This window comes from Aethalodelphis obliquidens, unplaced genomic scaffold (genome assembly GCF_003676395.1).
Source record: "Aethalodelphis obliquidens isolate GAN/ISIS:26980383/991018 unplaced genomic scaffold, ASM367639v1 scaffold57, whole genome shotgun sequence".
Taxonomy (NCBI): Eukaryota; Metazoa; Chordata; class Mammalia; order Artiodactyla; family Delphinidae; genus Aethalodelphis; species Aethalodelphis obliquidens.
Genome location: NW_020838001.1, coordinates 154,001 through 174,904, shown reverse-complemented (window position 1 = coordinate 174,904; position 20,904 = coordinate 154,001). Strand labels below are relative to the sequence as shown.

The 20,904-nt window shown below is 62.0% G+C and overlaps 3 protein-coding genes across 10 annotated transcripts in view; 1 reads left to right on the top strand and 2 right to left on the bottom strand.

Annotated features, from left to right (window-relative positions):
- Window positions 1-39: 39 nt before the first annotated feature.
- On the bottom strand, window positions 40-6,133 carry RGS19 (regulator of G protein signaling 19). Of its 5 annotated transcripts, XM_027086664.1 has the most exons (7): window positions 5,457-5,732; window positions 3,412-3,486; window positions 2,820-2,917; window positions 2,490-2,615; window positions 1,305-1,372; window positions 935-1,169; window positions 54-862 (listed from the first exon to the last, which is right to left on the bottom strand). In XM_027086664.1, exons 3-7 carry the CDS (start codon window positions 2,847-2,849, stop codon window positions 671-673), a joined length of 651 nt encoding a protein of 216 aa, XP_026942465.1. In that variant the 5' UTR covers window positions 2,850-2,917; window positions 3,412-3,486; window positions 5,457-5,732; the 3' UTR covers window positions 54-670. The 5 variants fall into 5 exon arrangements, with proteins under 5 accessions (XP_026942468.1, XP_026942465.1, XP_026942466.1 ...); XM_027086665.1 differs by lacking the exons at window positions 3,412-3,486; window positions 5,457-5,732 and adding an exon at window positions 6,034-6,133; XM_027086663.1 differs by lacking the exon at window positions 3,412-3,486 and having other exon boundaries at window positions 5,457-5,965.
- Window positions 6,134-6,172: 39 nt separating this feature from the next.
- Window positions 6,173-20,904, top strand: part of OPRL1 (opioid related nociceptin receptor 1) — an 18,156-nt gene continuing 3,424 nt past the window's right edge. The window contains exons 1-3 of one of the 4 annotated variants that reach the window (XM_027086654.1): window positions 6,173-6,368; window positions 7,251-7,429; window positions 17,390-17,653. In XM_027086654.1, the coding sequence (XP_026942455.1) occupies window positions 17,421-17,653 (233 nt within the window). In that variant the 5' untranslated portion in view covers window positions 6,173-6,368; window positions 7,251-7,429; window positions 17,390-17,420. Of the gene's footprint in view, window positions 6,369-7,005; window positions 7,430-17,389; window positions 17,654-17,724; window positions 17,739-18,319; window positions 18,340-20,904 lie in introns of those variants that run through there. The other 3 variants (XM_027086655.1, XM_027086652.1, XM_027086653.1) reach the window with 3 other exon arrangements.
- On the bottom strand, window positions 9,291-11,123 carry LKAAEAR1 (LKAAEAR motif containing 1). Its single transcript, XM_027087079.1, has 4 exons — window positions 11,063-11,123; window positions 10,112-10,608; window positions 9,858-9,980; window positions 9,291-9,756 (listed from the first exon to the last, which is right to left on the bottom strand). Exons 1-4 carry the CDS (start codon window positions 11,121-11,123, stop codon window positions 9,697-9,699), a joined length of 741 nt encoding a protein of 246 aa, XP_026942880.1. The 3' UTR covers window positions 9,291-9,696.

Genomic DNA, 20,904 nt, shown 5'->3' with positions numbered 1-20,904 from the left:
TCTCTGATTCCCCCGCAAACGTGGACGGAGGGGAGAGGCTTTTACTTGAAAAATATCTTCAATAATAAGATTCTATTTTGGGGGGAAGAGGAGTGGAGTTAAATATGAAAACTTTGTTTTTGTTTTTTGATAAAACACACAGTGCCATGTTATTGGCTTAAACTCAATGAACATATAAAAGAAGCCGGGTCCTGCTGCCTTGAGCCTGGTTCTGAGGTCCTGGGTCTGATCCCGGGGTGCAGATGGCATCAGTTGGAGGTTTCCTCTTGTCACAAAACTAGACAGCACAGAGCTTCTGTTCTCCACCAAAGGCGCTTCTCAGGGGCCCCTGGGGCCCGGGGAGGAGGACCTTGTGGGTCCAGGATGCTTTCAGGGAGGGCGCCTCCTTTCACCAGGTGGGAACCCCAGCAGGAAGTGCTCAGTAGGGGTGGTGGTGCTGGAGGGGCTGCCTAGGCCCAGAGGCCCTCACGCCCGCCTCTCAGCTGGATCCTGGGGCGCTGGGTCCTCTGGGTGGGGAAGGGGGCTTCTGGCCTGCCCAGCACCTGGAGCTCCTGCCTGGGGCCGCCTGGGGCACTGGGCCCGGCGGGTGTGCCCGCACGTGAAGCGCATTTGTGAAAGGAGTCTCTGCCCGCGGGAGGGGCCCCGCGTCCAGGCAGCCACGGTGGGCAGTCTAGGCCTCACTGGAGGATGTGGAGCGGCCCCGGAGCAGCAGGGCGCGGTAGGCGGGGGAGCTGAGGAAGCGGGGGTAGGAGTCTCGGTGCATCAGCGTGTAAATCTGCAGCTGCGCGTCGTCAAACGTGTGCGCCGACGGCTCCTGCATCTTCTTGTTGACGCCCTCCCGCACCCGGGAGTCCAGGCTCACCTGCGGGACAGGGGCCGTGGTCAGGGGCCCGGAGGCGCCCCCGCCCCCCACCCCGGTCCCCGCGCGGCGCACCTCCTTGGGGGACAAGATGGACACATAGTCCTCGTAGATGAGCCGCGCCTTCTCGTCCACCACGTGCTGGTTGGCCTCGGCCTTGAGCTCCTCGCAGGCCAGCCAGAAGAGCATGTTCTCCTCGCTGTACTCGGTGCGCAGGAACTCGCGGAACACGCTGCGGCCCGCTGGACTGTGCATTAGCTTGTCGAAGGACTGCGCCCAGCTCCGCACCTCCTCTGGGCTCGGCGTGGCACTGCGGGCACGGGCATCCGGGTATCGGCCACAGGCCGCGCCAGGCCCCGCCCCCTCCGCCCGGATCCCCCCCCCCTCCGCCCGGATCCCCCCCCCCCCCCCCCCCGCACCGCGCAGACCCGCGGCGGAGACTCACCAGGCTTCGCAGCTGGGGAGGGGCTGCAGCCTGCTCTCTCGGGAGGCCCGCCACGCTCGCCGCCGCTCCTCGTTCCTGCCGGCAGAGGGGACGGTGGCACTGCCCTCCGTGGCACGCGTGTGCGCGCAGGACGCTGGCCACACAGTGACACCGACACGCGTCTGTATGGGCACGAGGCCTAGGGGCTCTCAGCACACGCGTGAACCCCCTGCAGGGTGGGTCGGCTCCTTTCCCGATCTCCGGTCCGGCCCTGGGCCCGTTGTCTTGCCTTTGGGGCTTCACAGGCCCCTCGGGTACCTCTCCCTCCCTGGCCTGACCTCGACCCCCACTGCTTTCTCCCAGAGACTCCGACTGATGGGGAGAAAGCCCCCAGCCCGTGTGTCTGGCCCCTGACTCTCCCTCGGGGCCCTGCTTCTCTCCTTAGTTCCCGCCACAGCATCAGTGCTGGCTCCGCAGTCCACACCTCCAGCTGGACCTCTCCCCAGGGTCACTGAGACGGCTAACAGACACCTCAGCCTCAAAGGTCCAGACAGAACTCACCTCCCACCCTACCCCCACCCGCCAGACGCCAGACTCCTCACTCCTCGCTTGGCCCCTCGTGTCTCTACCCCCAGGCGGTCCCTCTCCTGTTTCGGGCCTCAGTTGCTCACTGCTCAGCTGATCCCCCTTTGGGTCCCCTCAGCGCTGTCCACTCAACAGCCACGGGGTGGAAGCCCGAAAAGGGCCAGGCCTCTGCGAGGCACAAAAACCCCAACAGGTTCCCTACGCGCCTAGAAACCACATCCCCCCTGGAGGCCCCACGTCCACCCCCTGCACTGTCCCAGGGCCAGGTCTCTGCTTAAGGCTCCTCCACCTGACACAATGTGTAGGGCCTGCTTTTGCTCTGCTGTAGGTCCCCAGGGCCAGTCTGGGCGGGCTTACAGTAGACACACGCGTGCGTGCACACACACACACACACGTGCACGTGCCGGCTAGGTGCCTGCATGTGGACACAACCTCGGCACACCAGCCATGAAAATCACACACACAGAGGGGCCTGGGCACTGGCCGCCGGTCACCAGACCCCTGGACGAGTGCTGTGGGCGGTGCCTCAAAAGCCCCCCGAGGGGCTGAGGAGTGGGGCCCTGGATCCCAGGTCTGCTCAGTGCCCCCTGCCCACCGGCACACGGTGCACCCCCGGCCCACGTACCAGGAGCAGCTGCAGCAGCAACACCAGCACAAGCAGCAGGGGTTGCGCCTGGGGGGAGCTGGGGGAGCCGCATCACGACTGGACATGGAGGGAGGCTGGTCCCCCTCCTCCGGCCCTGTGTGCTGGGGGAAGACGGGGCCGCGTCAGCCTCCAGGCAGAACCTGTGGGAACCACCTGCTTCCCCCCCCCGCCCCCCCGCCTGCTGGGGGCCTGCTTGCTCCCGGCGGGGCGTGACCCTTCTGGCCTCCCAGGTGTCCAGGGGTCTCCCAACTCCTAGTCATGCCCCCAGCCCCCGAGGGACAGAGTCAGCGGTGGAGGCGGCCCACCTGCTTCTCAGCCTCAGGCGGGGTGGGCATGGGTGGGTGGAAGAGGTTGCCGGGGCTCCGTGGTACCTGCTCCAGGACCCTCACCACAGCCTGGGGCTCTGAGAAGAGAGGCCGGGACTCTCATGGAGGACCTGACACCGGTGGCAGCCTGCCCCCCTGAAGAGGTCCCGAGTCTCTCCCTCCTCCCGGAGGTGTCCCCCGGCCCCCTGCCCGGCCTCCCACCTCCAGACCGCTCTGCCCAGGCCCTGACGCCCACTCCAGTCTACACTGTGGCTATGAGGGTATGTGGGGTCAGGAAGGAGGGGACCCCAGACAAGATCTCCACAGGAGGTTCTGGGACACCCCCATCTACTCGCTCCCTGGGAAGCCGGAAGCCAGGGTTCCTCTTTCTCGGTTTCCGGCTCCTGGCCCCTCCCAAGGGGGCTGGAGGCCCCCAGAGTCTGGGGCTATAAGGGCGGTGCATAGGGGTGGTGGTCAGACATTTAGACCCCCCATCCCAGCTCCCTCCATCCCAGGTTTTCCTCGGCTGCTGGGAGGTGGTGAGGGTTGCTCCCCACGAGGAGTCCGGATCAGCCCTGGGGAGGCTCCCCACCTGCTCCTGGGGACTCAGCAGGGGCAGCAGACCAGGCCTGCAGACAAGGAGGACTTGGGGCTGGGGCGGGACGTCCTGAGGGTGCGGGAAGTGCAGCAGGCACCGGTGAGGACGGCCGAGAGCCGCCAGGGACCGCCACCTTCTCGGCCCGGTCACTGGCCCGGCGCCCGAACACTCGGCTGGCACCTTCCCGCGCCCAGGGTCTCCCGGCCTCCCTTCCCCTCCCACCGCCCCCCCCCCCCCACAGGCTGCGGAAACCGCTGCGGCCCCAGGCCTGCCGCAGGGCAGGGCGGGCGCGCCGGGCGGCGGCGGGGGATGGGGTGCGTCCTGCTCCCGGGCAGGTCGGAGCCGCGGGGTCCCTTCCGCTCGGCGTCGGGGCGCACCTTCCACGGTGCGGACGCGCGGGGGGCGCCGGAGCCCCATCCGGGTGAGCGGCCCCCGCGGGGAACCCGCGGACCCGAGCCGCGGGGGCGGCCAATCAGGGTCCAGGAGGCAGTTTTGAACGCCTCCCCACCTGCCTCCCAGTCTCTACCTCGGCCTGCGCCCACCTCGGCCCAGGCGAGGCGCCCCGCCCCACCCCCGGGGCGGGGGGCGCGCCCCGGCACGTCTGCCACGCGGACCTTCCTGAAACCCCGTCGCGAGGTGCTCAGGACTTGGTTTCAGTTTATTTTCTCATTAAATGATCATCCGCCCTGCTGCCCCCCATCCCTCAGCTCTTGGCCTTTTAATGTCTGTTTGGTCCATGTTGGCCTCGTGGGGTGTGCAATGGCAGAAGAGGAAAGTGGACGCTCTGGGATAGGCCCCGGGGCAGTCACCAGGCTAGGCAGCTCCTGCCTCCCAGCCACTGACGGGGTGCTGCGCTCAGAGGTGACAGCCCGGGATATGCACACCTGGGGCACCCCTGTCTCCAGAGCCTGGGCATGCGGAGGCCTCGGCCTTGACCCAAATCTGGGGGCCAGGTGTAGGGTCCCACGGGGCCTTGGCCACTTGGCCACCTGCCTGGCTTCCCCTGAGATCGCTGGGGGGGGACCCTCCAACTGGATCCCACTGGCTTCCAGCAAACAGATGGGGAAGAAGCAGCCCAACAGCATGCCTACCCTCAGGGGTCAAGTTTCTAGGGAAAGGAAGGGGTGTGGCAACCTCTGAGGTCTGGTAGCTGTACCCCAGACGGGCTGTGACTTCCCCAGGCAGAGCGGCTCTTCCTCCTCTGCACCCCTGCCCCCCCCAGCACCCTGAAGACTGTACCCCTCTAGGCTGCCTTCTCCAACTCAGCTCTGACTTGGACGAGGGGACCTGCCTGAGGATGCAGGGCCCAGGTGCTGGGGCAGGAGAGGCAGGGGGAGAGGCCGTCCCTTCTGTCCTGGTTGCAGGCCCTGCACCTGGTCACCCATCCCTGGGCCTGGCTCCCTGCACCCTCCTCAGGCTGGCTGGGGCCACCTGTGCCCCTGGGGCACCTGCTCTCTTTCTTGGTGGGGGTACAGGGTCTGAACCAGGGTTCCCGCCCCTCATTCGGGCACGTGGGAGGGGGCTCCCTCCCCTACCCCAGCCCCTCCAGGCTTTGGTCCCTAAGTCTGGGATAGGAGAAGCTGGACAGGCAGCAAGTTTGGCCTCTGGGGACAGAGGCTCCCTTGGGAGCAGCTGCTGCTCTGCTCCACAGAAGGAAAAAGAACGTCCCCGAGCCCGCCCAGTCCAAAAAAAGAATAAGAAAATGTGACAATCCCAGGAAAAAAATGCCATAACCTTTGGGAGGGGGGTTGACAGAGGGGTTCCATTCCCTTCTTCTCACCCTCCTCAGCACCTTTCCTGTCTGCCGCGCCGCCCCCCTCCCCCGTAGGTAAGTCCCAGCCTGGCTCCTCCAAGGCAGGCCAGGTCTTTCCTAGCCCTGGTGACCCTCGCCACTGCCCACCTCTACAATGGTGGGGGCAACCCACTTCTCTCCCTCCCTCTCTCTCATGGTGGGGTTGGGCCTGGAGAAGTCTGCCCCTTCCTCCAGCCTCTGACGCCCCCACCCCAATCTCAAGGAACTCGCCGTGCGCCCCACTCACCAGCGACCCAAAGGCGAGGCAGGGGCGGGAGGGGCCAGGTTCGCTCTGGGCCCCACCCTGGCTGCCGAAGGGGCGTGTACTGCAGCAGCAGGACTCAAGTCAGACGGCAGGAGGTCCTCCTGCGCGTTCTGGAGCGAGGCTGGCGCCTGGAGCCCCCGATCGGCTCGGGCCGGGGGCGCAGCGCCTTCCCTGCGACTGGCAGGGATGAGTGGCTGCCAGATGCAACAGGGTGGGGGCGGGGGCAAACCGGGTGTCCCGCCTCGGCCCCTCCCCACAGGCTGAGGGGGGGGACGGGAGACGCGGAAACCTGGGTTCTTCCGGCCCCCCCCCCGCTTTGAGCAATCACTTCCCCAGGCTTCGAGCTGCAGAAAAGGGGAACCCGGCTGCAACGGCCCCTCCCCCACGCGCGGGGACGGGCTCCAGTCCCGCCGCGGCCCAGGGTCCACGTGGACCCCGCGGCGGAGTCCTTGGGGCGCGGATTCCGGCGCCGGTTTCCGAGGCTCCCGCCCCGCACGGCCCCCGGGCCCTGGCCAGAGGGGCAGGGCCGCGGTCCTCGGCGCCGCGCGCGCGCACTCACCGGCCGCGCTCCCGAGCCACTCGCGCCGCAGCCGCCGGCCCGCGCGCTCCGAGGTCCGGCCGAATCGTCGGGGAGCGGGCGCAGGCTTCAGTGCGCAGGCGCCTCGGCCTCACTTCCCCAAAGCGCGGGGCCGGGACTTCCTCGCGCGGGCAGACGCCGGCCCGGCCCGGCCCGCCCCGCCCGGCGCGCCCCGCCCCGCGTTCGGCCGGCTCCTCGCCCCACGCGCCCACTCCCCATCGCCCCGCGCGCAGGAGCGCGGCGCCTCCGTCTCCACCGTCGCTTAGGATGGCCTGTGCAGATGATGGGGCCTCTGGCCCCCCGGGGCGGCTGAGTTGGTACTGCGGCAGCTGGGGGTGTGGCCGTGCCCCAGCTCTGCTCGGCAGGGCCGGTCCAGCGTTGCCGTTACGGGGTGGGGTGGGGTGGAGGTTGTGGGGGGGGCGTCCCCATAGGTTACTTGCCCCGCTCGAGGGAGAGGCCCCCTGGAAAGGACTGTCCCCCGTGGTCAGTCCCGGCCTGGCCCTAGCCTCTCTGGCACTGGGTGTCCTCACCTGTGAAATAGGGTTAAGGGCGCGCTGTCACCGTGCTAGGGGACTTCCCAAGGAAGGGGGTTCCTGGGCTTCGGTGCCAGTGATGCCGGGGGTACTGGTTCTTATATCCGGGGTCGCCAAATGTCCCTGTCTGCGGGGCCTGGCTGAGTCCCTTTCAACCCCTCCAGTTGCCCCCAGATGTTCTACAGTTTAAAGCCACACCTCCCCTTTGCCACGAATGCCTGTCCCTTCTCTTCGGACAACTCTCCTCGTATCTTATGACCTGGTATAGCTGTGAGTTAAATCCCTTATCCCAGCATGCTTTGGGCCAGTGTCTGGGGGGCCCTGACCCTGCTCTGGAAGTGGTCTGCAGTGTCTGGGGGGCCCTGGCCTCCGACCGTACGCAGCTCCTGTCCCCGGCGCCCAGGGCCCGCTCACAATCTTATGACTGGTATAGCTGTGAGTTAAATCCCTTATCCCAGCATGCTTTGGGCCAGTGTCTGGGGGGCCCTGACCCTGCTCTGGAAGTGGTCTGCAGTGTCTGAGTCCCCCTGGCCTGTGAGTTAAATCCCTTATCCCAGCATGCTTTGGGCCAGTGTCTGCGTGGCCCTGGCCCCCGACCGTACGCAGCTCCTGTCCGCGGCGCCCAGGGCCCGCTCACAAAGTGCCTTCCAGTTGCTCGGGTTGCAGGTGCTCGCTGTCTTCCGCGCTCTTGGGGGCATAAAGGGCAGTGGAGATTTTACGTGCGCTCCTCATTCATCCAGCAAATGTCTGTGTGTCCCCTGTGTGCCAGTCAGTGGGACCTGGCAGCGAGCAGGACAGACAAGCCCCGGAGCAGACAAGAAGTGGACTTGCAGACTGGGTGAGAGGTGAGGAGAGCTAAGGAGAACCACAGAGCGACGAGGGGGGCGTTTCAGTGCTACCGCTTGCTCAGCACGGGACGGAGCTGGAGCCGCTGGCAGGGCAGCAGGGCAGGAGCTGAGCTGAAGAGGGTGCGGGCCAAGGTCAGGGAGGAGAGAGGGGCCCTGCAGTCCGGGGGGCGTCTTGATGCCCTGTGCCCAGGGGGCTTGGCTGCCATGTTGACAGCCTGGCTGGGACAGGGCAGAGGCTGGAAGCCTGCCCAGATGGGAGGTGGCTGCTTCGTATTTAGCTTAGATAACAGTCCCGGGAGGTGGGTCCTTCAAAGACGGGCCAGAGCTTAGTCAAGGTCACACAGCCCTGCCTACGCCATGGTACTTGACGTGGCATCTTCACCCGCCTCCTGAGACGCGTGGGGCAGCTGGATGCGGGTGTGGGTCAGCGCACTTCTCTTCCACTCAGGCCACACTCTACGCTTCTCTGGCCCTCCCCTCCCCCTCCCAGCCCCCCATACACTGTCCTTCCTCTCACCACCCCCGCATGTCCCCCGGCCACTTAGGCCTCTCCGTGCCCCTTGCCTCGGCCCTCCTGGGTCTTCTGCCCTTCCTCTGGGGAGTCTATCCCGTATTCCACAGGAGGAACCAGGTGGGCCGGGCAGGGGCTCATTCAAGGCTGTGCAGCAGGTAATGCTGGGGGTGGGATTTGAACCCAGGACCCTCTGTCTAGAGCATGAGCTCCCAGCCCCCAGTACATTGGGCTGCGGCCTACATACTTTGCTTTCCCATAGCAGAAGCCTCCTTCAGGCCCTGCAGAATTGTCCTCGGCCACTTTCCTGGGCCTTCTCTGCAGACCGAGGACCCCTCCCTGGTGTGGGGATCAAAGGGTGCCCATGTGCCAGCCCCACGCCTGGTGCAGAGCTGTCTGTGAGGCCGCCCTCTTGCTGGCCTCCTCGGGGCGGTGGGTGCCTCTCTCATCCTCTGTCCTCAAGTGCCTGCCTGATGCCCTCCTTCCCCTCGCCCGAGCCACCTTCTCTTCCCCTGTTCCTTGTTTCCCCTACCTGCCTGAACCGCCCCCCGCATCCCCCCCCCCATAGAGAGCTCCCCCTCCCTCATGGAGCTTCCAGTCTCCAGCTCCACACACAGTTCTGGGCTTGGATCCACGCCAAGGGTGCAACGACCCGGAACAGGCGAAGGGTCCTGTGAGGGGAAGGGCTTGCTGAGGCCACAGAGGGCTCAGGTCCCCAATCTGAGCTGCGTCAGGGAGGGCACTGGCCGCCACAGAGCAGGATTCCTTGCTGGACCCCAGCTCTGACCTCTGCCAGTAGAGGGCCCACCCCTCCAGGACCAGTTCTCTGCTGCAGGCTGGCAACTCTGCCAGAGGCTCCTGGCAGGGGAGGGCCTTGTCTGAGGCCCCCCGCTCTGTAGCCTGCTGGACTGCTGGGAGGGAGGAAAAGGGAGAGCCGGCTAAGAGAAATCTCAGTCTCTGCGAAGAGCCTGTGTTGGGCAGGAGAGTAAGTTCTCGAAGGGGAGATCTGTCCAGAACATGGGAGGTTCTTCAGAATCCAGAGGGTTTGCAGGATGTGGGTTTGTCAGAATGGAAAGGGGCGGTGTCCTTCCTGTCCTCTGTGTGTGTGTGTACGTGTGTGTGGTGGTGGTGGGGTCCAGTAAGGGGGATCAAAGGGGCAGAGGAGGATTATCAAGATAGAAAGGAAGACCCGAGGGTGATTTCTGCCTGAAGGGTCTCCCCCTCCCCAGTCTCCTGGTCCTCTGAGGGTCTCCCAGGCATGGCTGACTGTCCAAAGGCCAGCTTTGGCTTCTGCAGTCACTGTCCTGTCCAGAATGTCACCTTCCTCGCTGACCCTCTGATGGAATGACCTGCAGTCTGGGGTCCTGCTTGGGTACCACTTTCTCCCCGAGGTCGCCCTTACCTCTGGGGGTGTGACTGTTGCTGGGCCAGGCTCTTCCTCCCATCACACCCAGGCTGGGGGCTCCCACGGACTCACAGGGCACCAGATTGCCTGATGGGGGCAGCGTGGGATTTGGGGGATTCGGGGTGTCCCTGCCCCCTGTGAGTCTGATGTCAGCCAGCTTGTAGCTTTCCAGTTTGTTGGAGGAGCTGCACTCTGAGTACCCCAATGCCTGTGACATCGGATGCATCCATCCTTCCCCCTTCCCTCCCAGGGGACCTAGAGAAAGGAAGCCTAGACACCAGGGGGCGCTTTGAAAGTGAGAACTTTATGTAGGAGGGTGGGGCACAGTCGTGCACTGTGGGGTCGCCATCAACGCGGGAAGATGCTGTCATCGACTTTCTCCTCCAGAATGGTTTCCACGCGCCTCCGCTGCGGGGAAGGAGGTGCTGGGGCCGGGTGTGCGGGGCGGAGGGCGGAGGGCGGAGGGCGGGCCCCCGCCCCTCCCCGGCCCTTCCCGGGCTCGCAGTCACCTCTCGACGGTCTAGGGGGTCTGGGATCCGCGTGGGCTTCAGCTGCGGCGGCAGGAACAGCTCCAGCCTGAGGGCGGCGCGCGCGGACTTCTGCCGCAGGATTAGGAGCGAGATCTCCTCCGCCTGCGGGTGCCGGGGTCGGGGCGCGGGGATGTTGCGGAGCCTTGGCGACGGGCGGCCCCGCCTCGCCCTCAGAACCCCCGGCCGGGTGGTCCCCCCGTCCCTTCCTCGCCCCGGCCCCGCCCCTGCCTCACCCGCAGGCGGGCGTAGCGCAGTCGGAGAGCGCGGACTCGGCCGCGGGCCTCGGCGGCCTTGAGGACGCCGAGGACCTGGTCCTGGCTTTGCGCGGGCGTCTCGAGCTGCAGCGTCCACGCGCGCGGGTCAGGCATGCGGTACCCCAGCTCTGCTGACTCACTCGGGAAGACGGAAGCGGCCGCGCCCACGTCCTCCAGCAGGTCGCCGAAGAGCAGGTGGCTGTGGCGCTGCGCGGGCCGCATGGCCTCCAGGCCCTCCGGCGTGAGGGCCCAGCTCGGCGTCGGGGACTCCGCCTTGGCACACCTCACGCGGGCCCCTGCGCCCTGCGCGCCCTTACCCACTCGCTCCCGCGGGACCCTGCACGCGGTCCCTTCGCCGGCTCTGGCTGCATCCTCGGGCCCTGCCGAGGGAAGACGATGTCCTGTCCTGATGTCCCGTTGGCGCCCGCTCCTTCGGTCTGACCCGGCCCCGCCTTGGGTTCCCAGCTCCGGCCCCTCTGGACCCTGTGCAGCCCGCCTTAGGGCCCGCACCTCTGGTCTCTGCACCTTTGCCACAACCTCGCACACGTCCCGGTCAGCTCAGCCTCCTTACTCACTCCTGCATTCCGCTAGAACTTTCGGATCCACTCCCTTCCTGCCCACGGGCTGTTTCTCCCGCACTGGGAAAATGCTGAGACCCCTGAGTTGACCTCAGGCACTACCCAGGGGTGGAGACAGATTGAGGCTGCTCTGGGTGAGGCTAGGAGGACACTTCCTCCCATGCCAGGACCCTCGCTGTGTCCGTCCCCCATGTCTGCGTAGGCCTCAGACCCCTCTGTCTTAGTGTTAGGGGCTGGAGGTGGCGGGGGTGGGCCTTCATTATATCTTGGGCAGAGGACTCATGCTTTTCTGGGAGATGTGTGTGTGTTTGATGTTGTGTGGGTCCGTTTGTGTGTCTGTGGGAGGTCTCACTTGTGTGCGGCGGAGTCTCAGAGTCGAATGGACAGCTGGCTTGCTGCAGGGGAGACGCCATCCCCCCAGCCTGTCCCACGCTGGGTCTAGATGGAGTGAGGGAGAGAGGAGCCCAGGGAAAAGGTGGTAGAGGGGGAAGGGCCCCCGAGGTGGGAGAGGGAAACACCCCGGAAGTCCCGGTGCAGCCCTGCAGGGCTCCTTTCCTTGCCCGGCCCAGCCCACAGCACCTCAGACCCCGGACCCCAGGTCCTGGGCCGGGTCCTGGCCCACACTGGGACAGAGGCTGGCGTCCGCACCCTCCCCCGCCCCGTCCCTAGCGGCGGCGGTCGAGCGCCCGGCCCTTGCCTCCCGTTTCCACACCCCATACTTTCTGCCTTCTCGGGTCTGGGCCTCCAACTCAGCCCAGACTCTCTGGGACTTGTTGACGCGGTTGCTCGGCAACCAGGAGGCCCGCCCCTCCCCCAAGCCAACGGGGGCGGGGCGAGCCCTCGGGGAGGTGCATGGTCAGAACTTCGGTCCGAGTGCACCGAGGTCCCCGGCCAGATGCCCCGCCCCGGGACCTCCCGGCTGTCAAGGACCACGAGGGAGATGACCCTCAGCTTTAACAGCCCGGGTGCGCTCTCCTTCTTTTCTGAAGAGCCCCAAACGCACTCTTCTGCGGGCTGTGGGCCCAGCTTCCTGGCTGGAGAGGTCTTTGCTGGCTAGTTTTGGGGTCAGGGGGCGCAGATCTGAGGAGACCTTCGTGGTTGAGCCCCTTCCCCCTCTTCATGGACCACGAGGCCTCCCACAGCAGAACTCAGGACTCTTCACCTCTTCCAGGGCAAGTCTGGGGGTTCCAGGGGTGGTGTAAGAACAGGGGTGGTGTTTTTTTTTTAAGACCATTGGTTTTGTTTTCTTTTTTTAAATATTTATTTATTTTCTTTCTTTTTTTCAAATAAATTTATTCATTTATTTATTTTTGGCTGCATTGGGTCTTTGTTGCTGCGCACAGGCTTTCTCTAGGTGTGGAGAGCTGGGGGCCACTGTTCGTTGCGGTGCGCGGGCTTCTCATCGCGGTGGCTTCTCTTGTTGCGGAGCAGGGTCTCTAGGTGTGCAGGCTTCAGTAGTTGTGGCACGGGGGCTCAGTAGTTGGGGCTCGAGGGCTCTAGAGTGCAGGCTCAGTAGTTGTGGTGCACGGGCTTAGTTGCTCCGCGGCATGTGGGATCTTCCTGGACCAGGGCTCGAACCCGTGTCCCCTGCATTGGCAGGTGGATTCTTAACCACTCCGCCACCAGGGAAGTCCTTTCTTTCTTTTTTTTTTGGGCTGTGTTAGGTCTTAGTTGCGGCGCGTGGGCTCTTCGTTGCGGCACGCGGGCTTCTCTCTAGTGGTGGTGTGCGCGTTTTCTCTCTCTCCTTGAGAGCTCAGTAGTTGTGGTGCGCGGGCTTAGTTGCCCCGCGGCATGTGGGATCTAAGTTCCCCGACCAGGGAGCAAACCGCGTCCCCTGCGTTGGAAGGCAGATTCTTTACCACCGAATCACCAGGGAAGTCCCCAGACTTGGGTTTTGATTTCTGGGTCCTGGGTCCTAGATTTCTGTAATTTATTTGTGCATTTGTTAATTTCATAATATTTTAGAACTGATTCGCTTAATTGATTAATTCTTTAATTTGTTCATGCACTCATCAGATTATTCTGGGTTCAATAATCCATGTACTCATTCCACAGTTGATGTTAGGCCAGAATTAGTGCATTAAGTCCAGAATTTGTTAATGTACTGGTGGTTCCCACAGTGTAGACATGCCTCTTCCCTTCATTCATGGATGTGCCAAGGTGAGCACTGAGGCCCATGGATGGTGCCGTTTTGGGAGTGCACGACCTGAGTCCCTGAGGGGAGAGACTGTCCTGGCTTTGGGGGTGGCGTCTCAGCTGAGGTTCTGGCCTTTCCGAAGGAGGCTGTTGACTGTTGCCATTGTTTTTGGGAGTTTGCTCTGGCCTCCCAGTGAGAGGGTAAGGTTTTTTTTTTTAAATACATCTTTATGGGAGTATAATTGCTTCACAATGCTGTGTTAGTTTCTGTTGTACAACAAAGTGAATCAGCCATATGCATACATACGTCCCCTCGTTTTTGTGGCCCCATATCTCGGGAGCTGGCATGCCATCCCCCGCTTCCCAAAGCTGCATGGAACTGCCCATCCTTCCAGCCCCCAAGCCTTTGCAGGAGCTGTTCCCTGGATGCTTCCCCTTCCCGCCCCCGGCTGCCGCAGGGCTTGTGCTTGTAGGGTGAGGCCTGGGCCTTGGGATTCAGCATCACCGAGGAGCTTTTGAAGGCAAAGGTCTCTGGGCTCCAGAAGAAGCAGTGAGGGCTTAGGCAGGCTGACCTGCCTCCTTCAAGCAGTCCTCCTGGATACACGCAGCCCAGGCCAGCACCACCTCTGGCCCTCACTCTGCGCTCCCACAGGAGTGAGTTCTCTGAGACAGGAGTCTGGGCCCTCCTCTTAGCTTCCCAGGATCCTGGCCAGGGAGATGCAGGGGGGAAGTGACTTGCAAGAGTGGGAGTTATGGGGGGAGGGGGAGAATGGGCGCACTCTCCTGCAGGAAGGGACTTGTAACTTTCCCTCTGTTTTTGTAGGATTGAAAACCTTTGACACCTGCTCCTCCTTAACTCCCAGAGGGCCTGGTGTTGGCATAGTTCACATTCCTGAGCGGAGCTTCTTCCTGCTTCTCTACCCCCCCCAACAGCTCCCCTGGGAGGAGAGGTGCTCCCTGTGTCTGGGGCCCAGCCACTGTGAGGCCCTGGGCCACGTCTCCCGCCTGTTTCTGTGTCCAGGATTCATGTGTTTTTCAAGGGCTGATGGAAATGCTGAGATCTAAGAGCGTGCTGATCGACGCCAAGACCTGAAAACTTCAAAATAATATCAATAAGGATTATTAAATGACTGCAAAATTTAACATTATACTGCAAATCTACAATTCTGTCACAGTGTGTAAATATTAGGAAGTTAAAATCACAAGGAAAAAGTAATATTTTATGAAGAAGCCCAGAATTATGAAAATCCTTTTACTTTTTTTTTACTTTTTTTTGCACGCAGGCTTTTCTCTAGTTGCGGCGAGCGGGGGCTACTCTTTGTTGCGGTGCGCGGGCTTCTCATTGCGGTGGCTTCTCTTGTTGCGGAGCACAGGCTCTAGGCACACGGGCTCAGCAGTTGTGGCTCGTGGGCTCTAGAGCACAGGCTCAGTAGTTGCAGCTCACCGGCTTAGTTGCTCTGCGGCATGTGGGGGTCTTCCCGGGCCAGGGCTTGAACCCGTGTCCCCTGCACTGGCAGGTGGATTCTTAACCACTGCGTCACCAGGGAAGCCCCATTGCTTTTACTTTTCAACAGCACAACTGGCCTGGTGACTGAATTCCCTGGGGATGGCTGTTCTGGGTGAGGCTGCTGGCGACTGTGCTTTGATTCCCGTGCCCTACTCCGGGGGGTGTGGGGGGTGGCAAAGCATATGCGGACCGAGGGGCAGCAGACAGTGTGGCATCTGGCGTTGACGGGCCCTGAGTCACTGGGTGCAAGGGTGAGGTGCGTTCACCCCAGTTTGTGGGTGTCACCAGCACTCTGGGACCTGGGTCCTGCCCGGAAGGCCTGTGACCTCCAAGTGTAGCCGTGGTCAGGCTGTCACTTGATATGTGGCGGACCCGTGCTCTGTGCTGTCCTTCACGTAAGCTGCGTGTCTTGGGCTGTCGCTGGTACCCTTGCATGTTTTGTTTTGCCTGCATATGATGTGTGTGCTTGAGGTTGTCTTGCTTCGATACAGATGCTCACACGTGTTACCTGCTGCCCCATGTGTAACACATATGTTCTGTGTCTTATCCTGGCCGTACAGGGCTCAAGAGAGGCTGGGCCATTTCCTGGGCCAGGCCCCCTTTGTGGGAATGCTGCAGGGTCCAGGGCTGGGGGCTACCATCCCCAGGAAGTGTCATCAGTACCCTGGCCTGGCCCCCCACGATGTGTCCTCACGGGAGGTCTGTCCAGACTGGAACTCACACCCAGCGTCAAGGCAGCCTCCTAGCCCCGCCCTTTCCCCAGGCTCAAGGCCATTAGGAAACGCAGCTTCGGAAACTGGCGGGCAGGTGGGCCCAGGCAGTGGGGGTGGGAGGGGCTGAGGTTGGCTGCTCAGACCTCGGGGAGCCCAGGTCAGGGAGACTGCAGGAGGGCGAGCCCCTGGGGTTCCTGCCCTGCTGGGGCTCCCAAGGTCAATGGGATGGGGCTTCGAGCTTTGCCTGGAGAATGTGGTGCACGTGTGTCCCCCGGGCGTCTGAGGCTTTGCTCTGCCTCTTCTCCCGCGTCTACCTTGTGCCTCACGTGCACCCTAGTGTGGGTTTGCGTGGGTGTGGCCCATGTGTCTGTGGGTCCCTTCGAGTGTCTGTGCGTCCTCTGAGCACGTACCCACGTCTGTTTGTTTACCTGTGTGCCTACTTGGGCATCTTTGTGTGTGTTTTTGTGAGTCTTTGTGTCCTGAGTGCCTCTGCGGATGTGCCCCATGTCTCCACACGTGTCCCTGGGTCGACTGCAGTGAAGATGCAGAGATAAGTCCTGGGGGACAGCCTGGGATGCTGAGCCCTAGGGTATTTGCCTGCTCTGTCCTCTCCTGATTCGCCAGGTATCCTAGCGACGCTGCTGCCAGTCGCCTAGCAACCAGGTCCCCATCCTTGGAGACAGATGCTCCAAGCAGGGGCTGGGCTGTGTGGGCAGAGCCCGGGCAGGAAGAACGACCCCTTGACTGGGTGGGGCTGGCAGTTCAGCTCAGGGTCACCCACGAGGCATGTGCCCCCAGGGATGGGCAGGAGGCAGCTCCATGTTGTGCCGTGTGGGTGCTGGGGGCCCAGGCTGTGAGGCAGTGATGTTCAGATGTTGTTCAGGGACCCATCCGCTGAAGCAGAGGCGCCCTTGCTGGGTCTTCAGGTGGCAGACAGACCTGGCTCTGAACGCTGTCTCTGCCCGTTTGACAGGTGGCCTCACGCTGCTGAGGTGCCCTTGTTGGCACGGAGGTGCTGCCGAGGCCCACAGTCAGGGGTGGTGGGGGTGGACAGGCTTGGCACCCAGGAGGCACGTGGGGCGCGCTGGACCGTCCAGACACCCTGCTTGCTTATGAGGCTCTGATCTGCTCAGGGCTGGCTGCGCAGGGCCCCAGCCACCCAACCGGCGGCCCCTGTGGCTCAGCTGCCCTGGGATCCCAGCTGAGGGGCGCTGTTCTGGGCATGGAACTCCGGCTGGGGCAGGTCTGAGTCCGTCCAAGGCCCTGCTTCTGAGTGAGATGCGGCTTCACGTCTGTCTCTGTCTTGTGTGTGTCTCTCCGAGTCTCCGTTCCATGTCTTTGTGTGTTTCTGCATGTCCTTTGTGTCTGTTCTTGTGTGTTTGTCCCTGTGTCTCCATGTGTCTGTCCCTGAGTCCCTGTGCGTCCTTGTGTGTGTGTGTGTGTGTGTGTGTGTGTCCGTCCACGTGTCTGAGTTCTCATGTGCACCTCTATCCCTGTGTCCATGTGTTCGAGCTTGTCTCCGTCTGGGCTCTGTGGGTCCAAGCCTCTCTGTTGTTCATCTCTAAGGGTGCACCCTGGTCCTTGCCTCTGTCCCCGTCCAGCCTGGGGCCCCCTCCTCCATCCTGCACGGCCCCGCCCCCCTGGAGCCGCAGCCTGCTCCCCTCCCCCAGCTCCGTGCACCAGGCTGCTGCGTCTGGTCTGGCGTCTGAGAAGGAAAAGGAGCAGCTGCCACCGTGCGGCAGCCGCGGCGCCGTCCAGACCCAGAGCTGAGTCGGGCCGGCGCTCCCAGCCCTGCTCTGCCGCAGGCCGAGGGTTAGGGCCTCCGGGGTCCCAGCTCCCACGGAGGTCACCGAGGTAAGGCTGAGCCGCTGGGGGCTGGCGTGGAGGTGACCTGTGGTGGCCGCAGCTCTCAGGCAGGGCTGGGGAGGGGCAGGAGGAGGCCCTGTGCTCGGTTGCCCTGTGCCCAGTGTTCCAGGTGTTTCTGGGTGTGTCTTGGTCCCTTTTGTGTCTGCGTGTGCCCGAGGGCAGCTTTGGGCATCTGTGTGCGTGTGTGTGTGTGTGTGCGCGCGTGCTGTGTGTCTGTGAGCCCCCATGGTGGACACATCCCGCTGTGTAAGCGCATCCGCCATCCCATGTGGGAGCCCGCAGGCCAGCTGAGACTGTGTCCCTGTGTGTGTGCACGTGTGCCCCGTCCCTGGCATACACGTTTGCGTGTCTCCGTGTGCCCGGTGTGTGTGTGTGCACACGCACGTGCCTCCGTGTCTGCGGCCTGGGGCCGGGTGGGTGCTGGGTGCTGCGCTCACATGTCCCTGTGCCTCCCCAGGTACCGTGGGGCTTTGCGTGCAGGGCGGGGCATGGAGTCCCTCTTCCCTGCCCCGTTCTGGGAAGTCCTCTACGGCGGCCACCTGCAGGGCAACCTGTCTCTCCTGAGCCCCAACCACAGCCTGCTGCCCCCGCACCTGATGCTCAATGCCAGCCACGGCGCCTTCCTGCCCCTCGGGCTCAAGGTCACCATCGTGGGGCTCTACCTGGCTGTGTGCGTCGGGGGGCTGCTGGGGAACTGCCTCGTCATGTATGTCATCCTCAGGTAGGCTGGGCACCCCCCCCGCCCCCCGTCTCCCACCGGTGGGTCCCGAGCAGCTTGCCGAGGGCATGGAGCAGGGGCTGCTCTGGCAGGCTTGGCACGCGGGGATCTCCCACCCCCTGTTCAATTCCTGGCCCCCTGTCACTGGGCAGGGTCGGTCCTGAGGCCCTGGTGGCTCAGCTGCTGAGGGCAGAGGCACTTGGCTGGGGGAGAGGGAGAGGCAGGGTCCAGCCCGGGTGTGGGAGGAGGCGCAGCTCTGTCCCAGATGGAGCGCCACCCTGACTCCTGAGAGATGACGCGCCATCTGAGCCGTGCGCCAGGCTCCCAGCCCAGCTGCCGCGTGAGGACCTCACGGGCCCCACAGTGATCCCGGAAGGCAGCTCTTGTCGGCGTCGTCCAGGCCCGGTGCTGGGGCAGCTTCACGAGGCCCCTTCCTCGGCTCCGGGGCTCCGTGCTCACCGCTGGTGTTTGGGCCGATTCCAGCATTTGCTGGTGCTCAGAATGGGAACGCTTGTGCGGTCAAGGGTGGCAGCCACGCTGCTGGGGGGACATAATGGGGGATGGTGTGGGGACATTGTGGAAGGATGGCCGAGACAGCATGAGGGGACAGCATGGGGAAACAAAGTGGGAAGAGCGTGGGAGAGAGCGTGGGGACAGCATGGGGGACAGCGTGGGGATGGCATGGGGAGGTATAATGGGAAGAGCATGCGGGGAATGTGGGACAGGGTGAGAACAGCGTGTGGGGATGGCATCGGGACGGCGTGGGGACACATGCACGTGTGCACACACGCGTATACATGTGTGTGTACGCATGCATGTGAGCGTGTAAATGTGTGTACACACACGAGTGTGCACCCGTGTGAATGTGCACACGTGTGTGAGTGTGCATGTCTGGGTGTGTGCATATACGTGTGTACACTGCACCTTGTACATACATCTGTGTGCATGGACACAATACGTGCAAGCATGTACATGTGTGCACATGTATCCGAGTGCGGGCATGAATGCGCGAGTGTGAACACACACGTGTGCATGCGGGCACACACGTGTGCTTTGTATGTGCGCGCACACGTGTGCACATGCATGTGTGCATGTGCGCACGCCCTTGTGGCTGTGTCCGTGTGTGCATGTGTGTGCTCAGACAAGGGGCTGCGAGGAGCAGCTGCCCTTCCCCCAGTGCTGACCCCGGGGTACTAGGCTCACGTGCCCCTTGGTGGCTGGAGGGTGTGCCATGGGTGAGAAATGTGGGTGGCGGTGGGGTGCTACGGGTGAGAAATGTGGGTGGGGGTGGGGTGCTACGGGTGAGAAATGTGGGTGGGGGTGGGCTTGTTCCTCCTTCCGGTTGTGAGTGTTTCTTGTGGGGTCTCTGCTCTGCGCGGGGGCATCAAAACCCTCAGAGGCACGTCTTGATTAGAGAGCAGAGAGGCGAGGTCGTCTTGCCCACGAGCAGTCCCCACGGAGAGTGATGGCCGGGAACTGCTGTGAGCACGCCGGGCTCAGAGGCAGAACGATGTGTTCTGAGCCGTGGCACGGGGTGGACTGCCTCGGTGGTCAGAAACACCCAGTTCCAGTCCCTGCTCTTTTTTTACAGGCAATGTTTTTAAAGTAGTTTTAGGTTCACGGCAAAATTGAGGAGAAGGTACAACGGTTTCTCATATAGTCCCTGTCCTGCCCTCCCCTCCCCAGGCATAACCTCCCCCATTATCAACATCCCCACCAGCATAGTACAGTTTCACAACTGATGAACCTACCTTGATACATCGTAATCACCCCAAACCCATAGTTCACCTTAGGGTTCCCTCTTGGTGTTGTACTTTCTGTGGGTTTGGACAAATATATAATGGCATGTATCCACCATTACAGTATCACACCGAGTAGTTTCACTGCCCTAGAAATCCTCCGTGCTCTGCCTGTTCATCCTTTCCCACCTCCCAGCCCCTGGCAAACACTGATCTTTTTACTGTGTTCATAGTTTTGCTTTTCCAGAATGTGGAATCATACGGTCCGTAGCCTTTTCAGATTGGCTTCTTTCACTTAGCAATATGCATGTAAGGGTCCTCCATGTCTTTTCATGGCTGGAGAGCTCGTTCCTTTTAACTGCTGGATAATATTCCATTTTCTGGGTGAGCCACAGTTGATTTATTCATCCACCTACTGGAGGACATCTTGGTTGCTTCCAAGTTTCAGCAACTATGAATAAAGCTGCTATAAACATCCGTGTGCAGGTTTTTATGTGGATATATTTTCAGCTCCTTTGGTTAAATATCGAAGGGTGGGTGATTGCTGGGTCTTATGGTAAGAGTCTGTTTTGTAAGAAAATGCCAAGCTGTCTTTCAAATGGCTGTACCTTCTGACGCCCTCACCAGCATTTAGTGGTGTCATTCTAATAGGTATGTAGTGGTATCTCATTGTTGTTTTATTTTATTAAAAAAAATTTTTTTTCTTTGGCTGCGTTGGGTCTTCGTTGCTCTGCGCGGGCTTTTCTCTGGTTGCGGCGAGCGGGGGCTACTCTTCGTTGCGGTGCACGGGCTTCTCATTGCGGTGGCTTCTCTTGTTGCAGAGCACAGGCTCTAGGGCGCAGGCTCATTAGTTGTGGCGCATGGGCTTAGCTGCTCCGCGGCATGTGGGATCTTCCCGGACCAGGGCTCGAACCCGTGTCCCCTGTATTGACAGGCGGATTCTTATCCACTGCGCCACCAGGGAAGTCCTCACTGTTGTTTTAATTTGCATTTCTCTGATGACATAGGTGGAGCATCTTTTCATGTGCTTCTTTGCTGTCTGTATGTCTTCTTTGCTGAGGGTCTGTTAAGGTCTTTGGTCCATTTTTAACCAGGCTGTCTGTGTTCTTATTGTTGAGCATTAGGAGTTCTTCGTGCATTCTGGACAGCAGTCCTTTGTCAGATGGGTCTTTGGCAAATCTTTCCTCCTGCCTGTGGCTGCTCTTCTAGTTCTCTTGACCCACTTTTCCTTTACCAGCTCTGTGGCCTTGAGAAGACCGTTTAGATCCTCTGAGCCTGAATGTCGTCCTGTGCAGACTGGGCATCAAAATAGCGCTTCGGAATCTTAAATGAGTTAAAATCCAAGTGAAGAACTTGGCACAGGCATCTGCCGTCATCACTGTCCTTGTTGTTTGGTCGTGATTAAGGCCTCTTTGAGCTTATTCTTAATCTCTCTCTAAGAGGCAGAAAGAAACCCCAGATTCCTTCATGGCAGCTTAATTGACATGGAACATTGTTGTCTCTGGTGTTGCCACC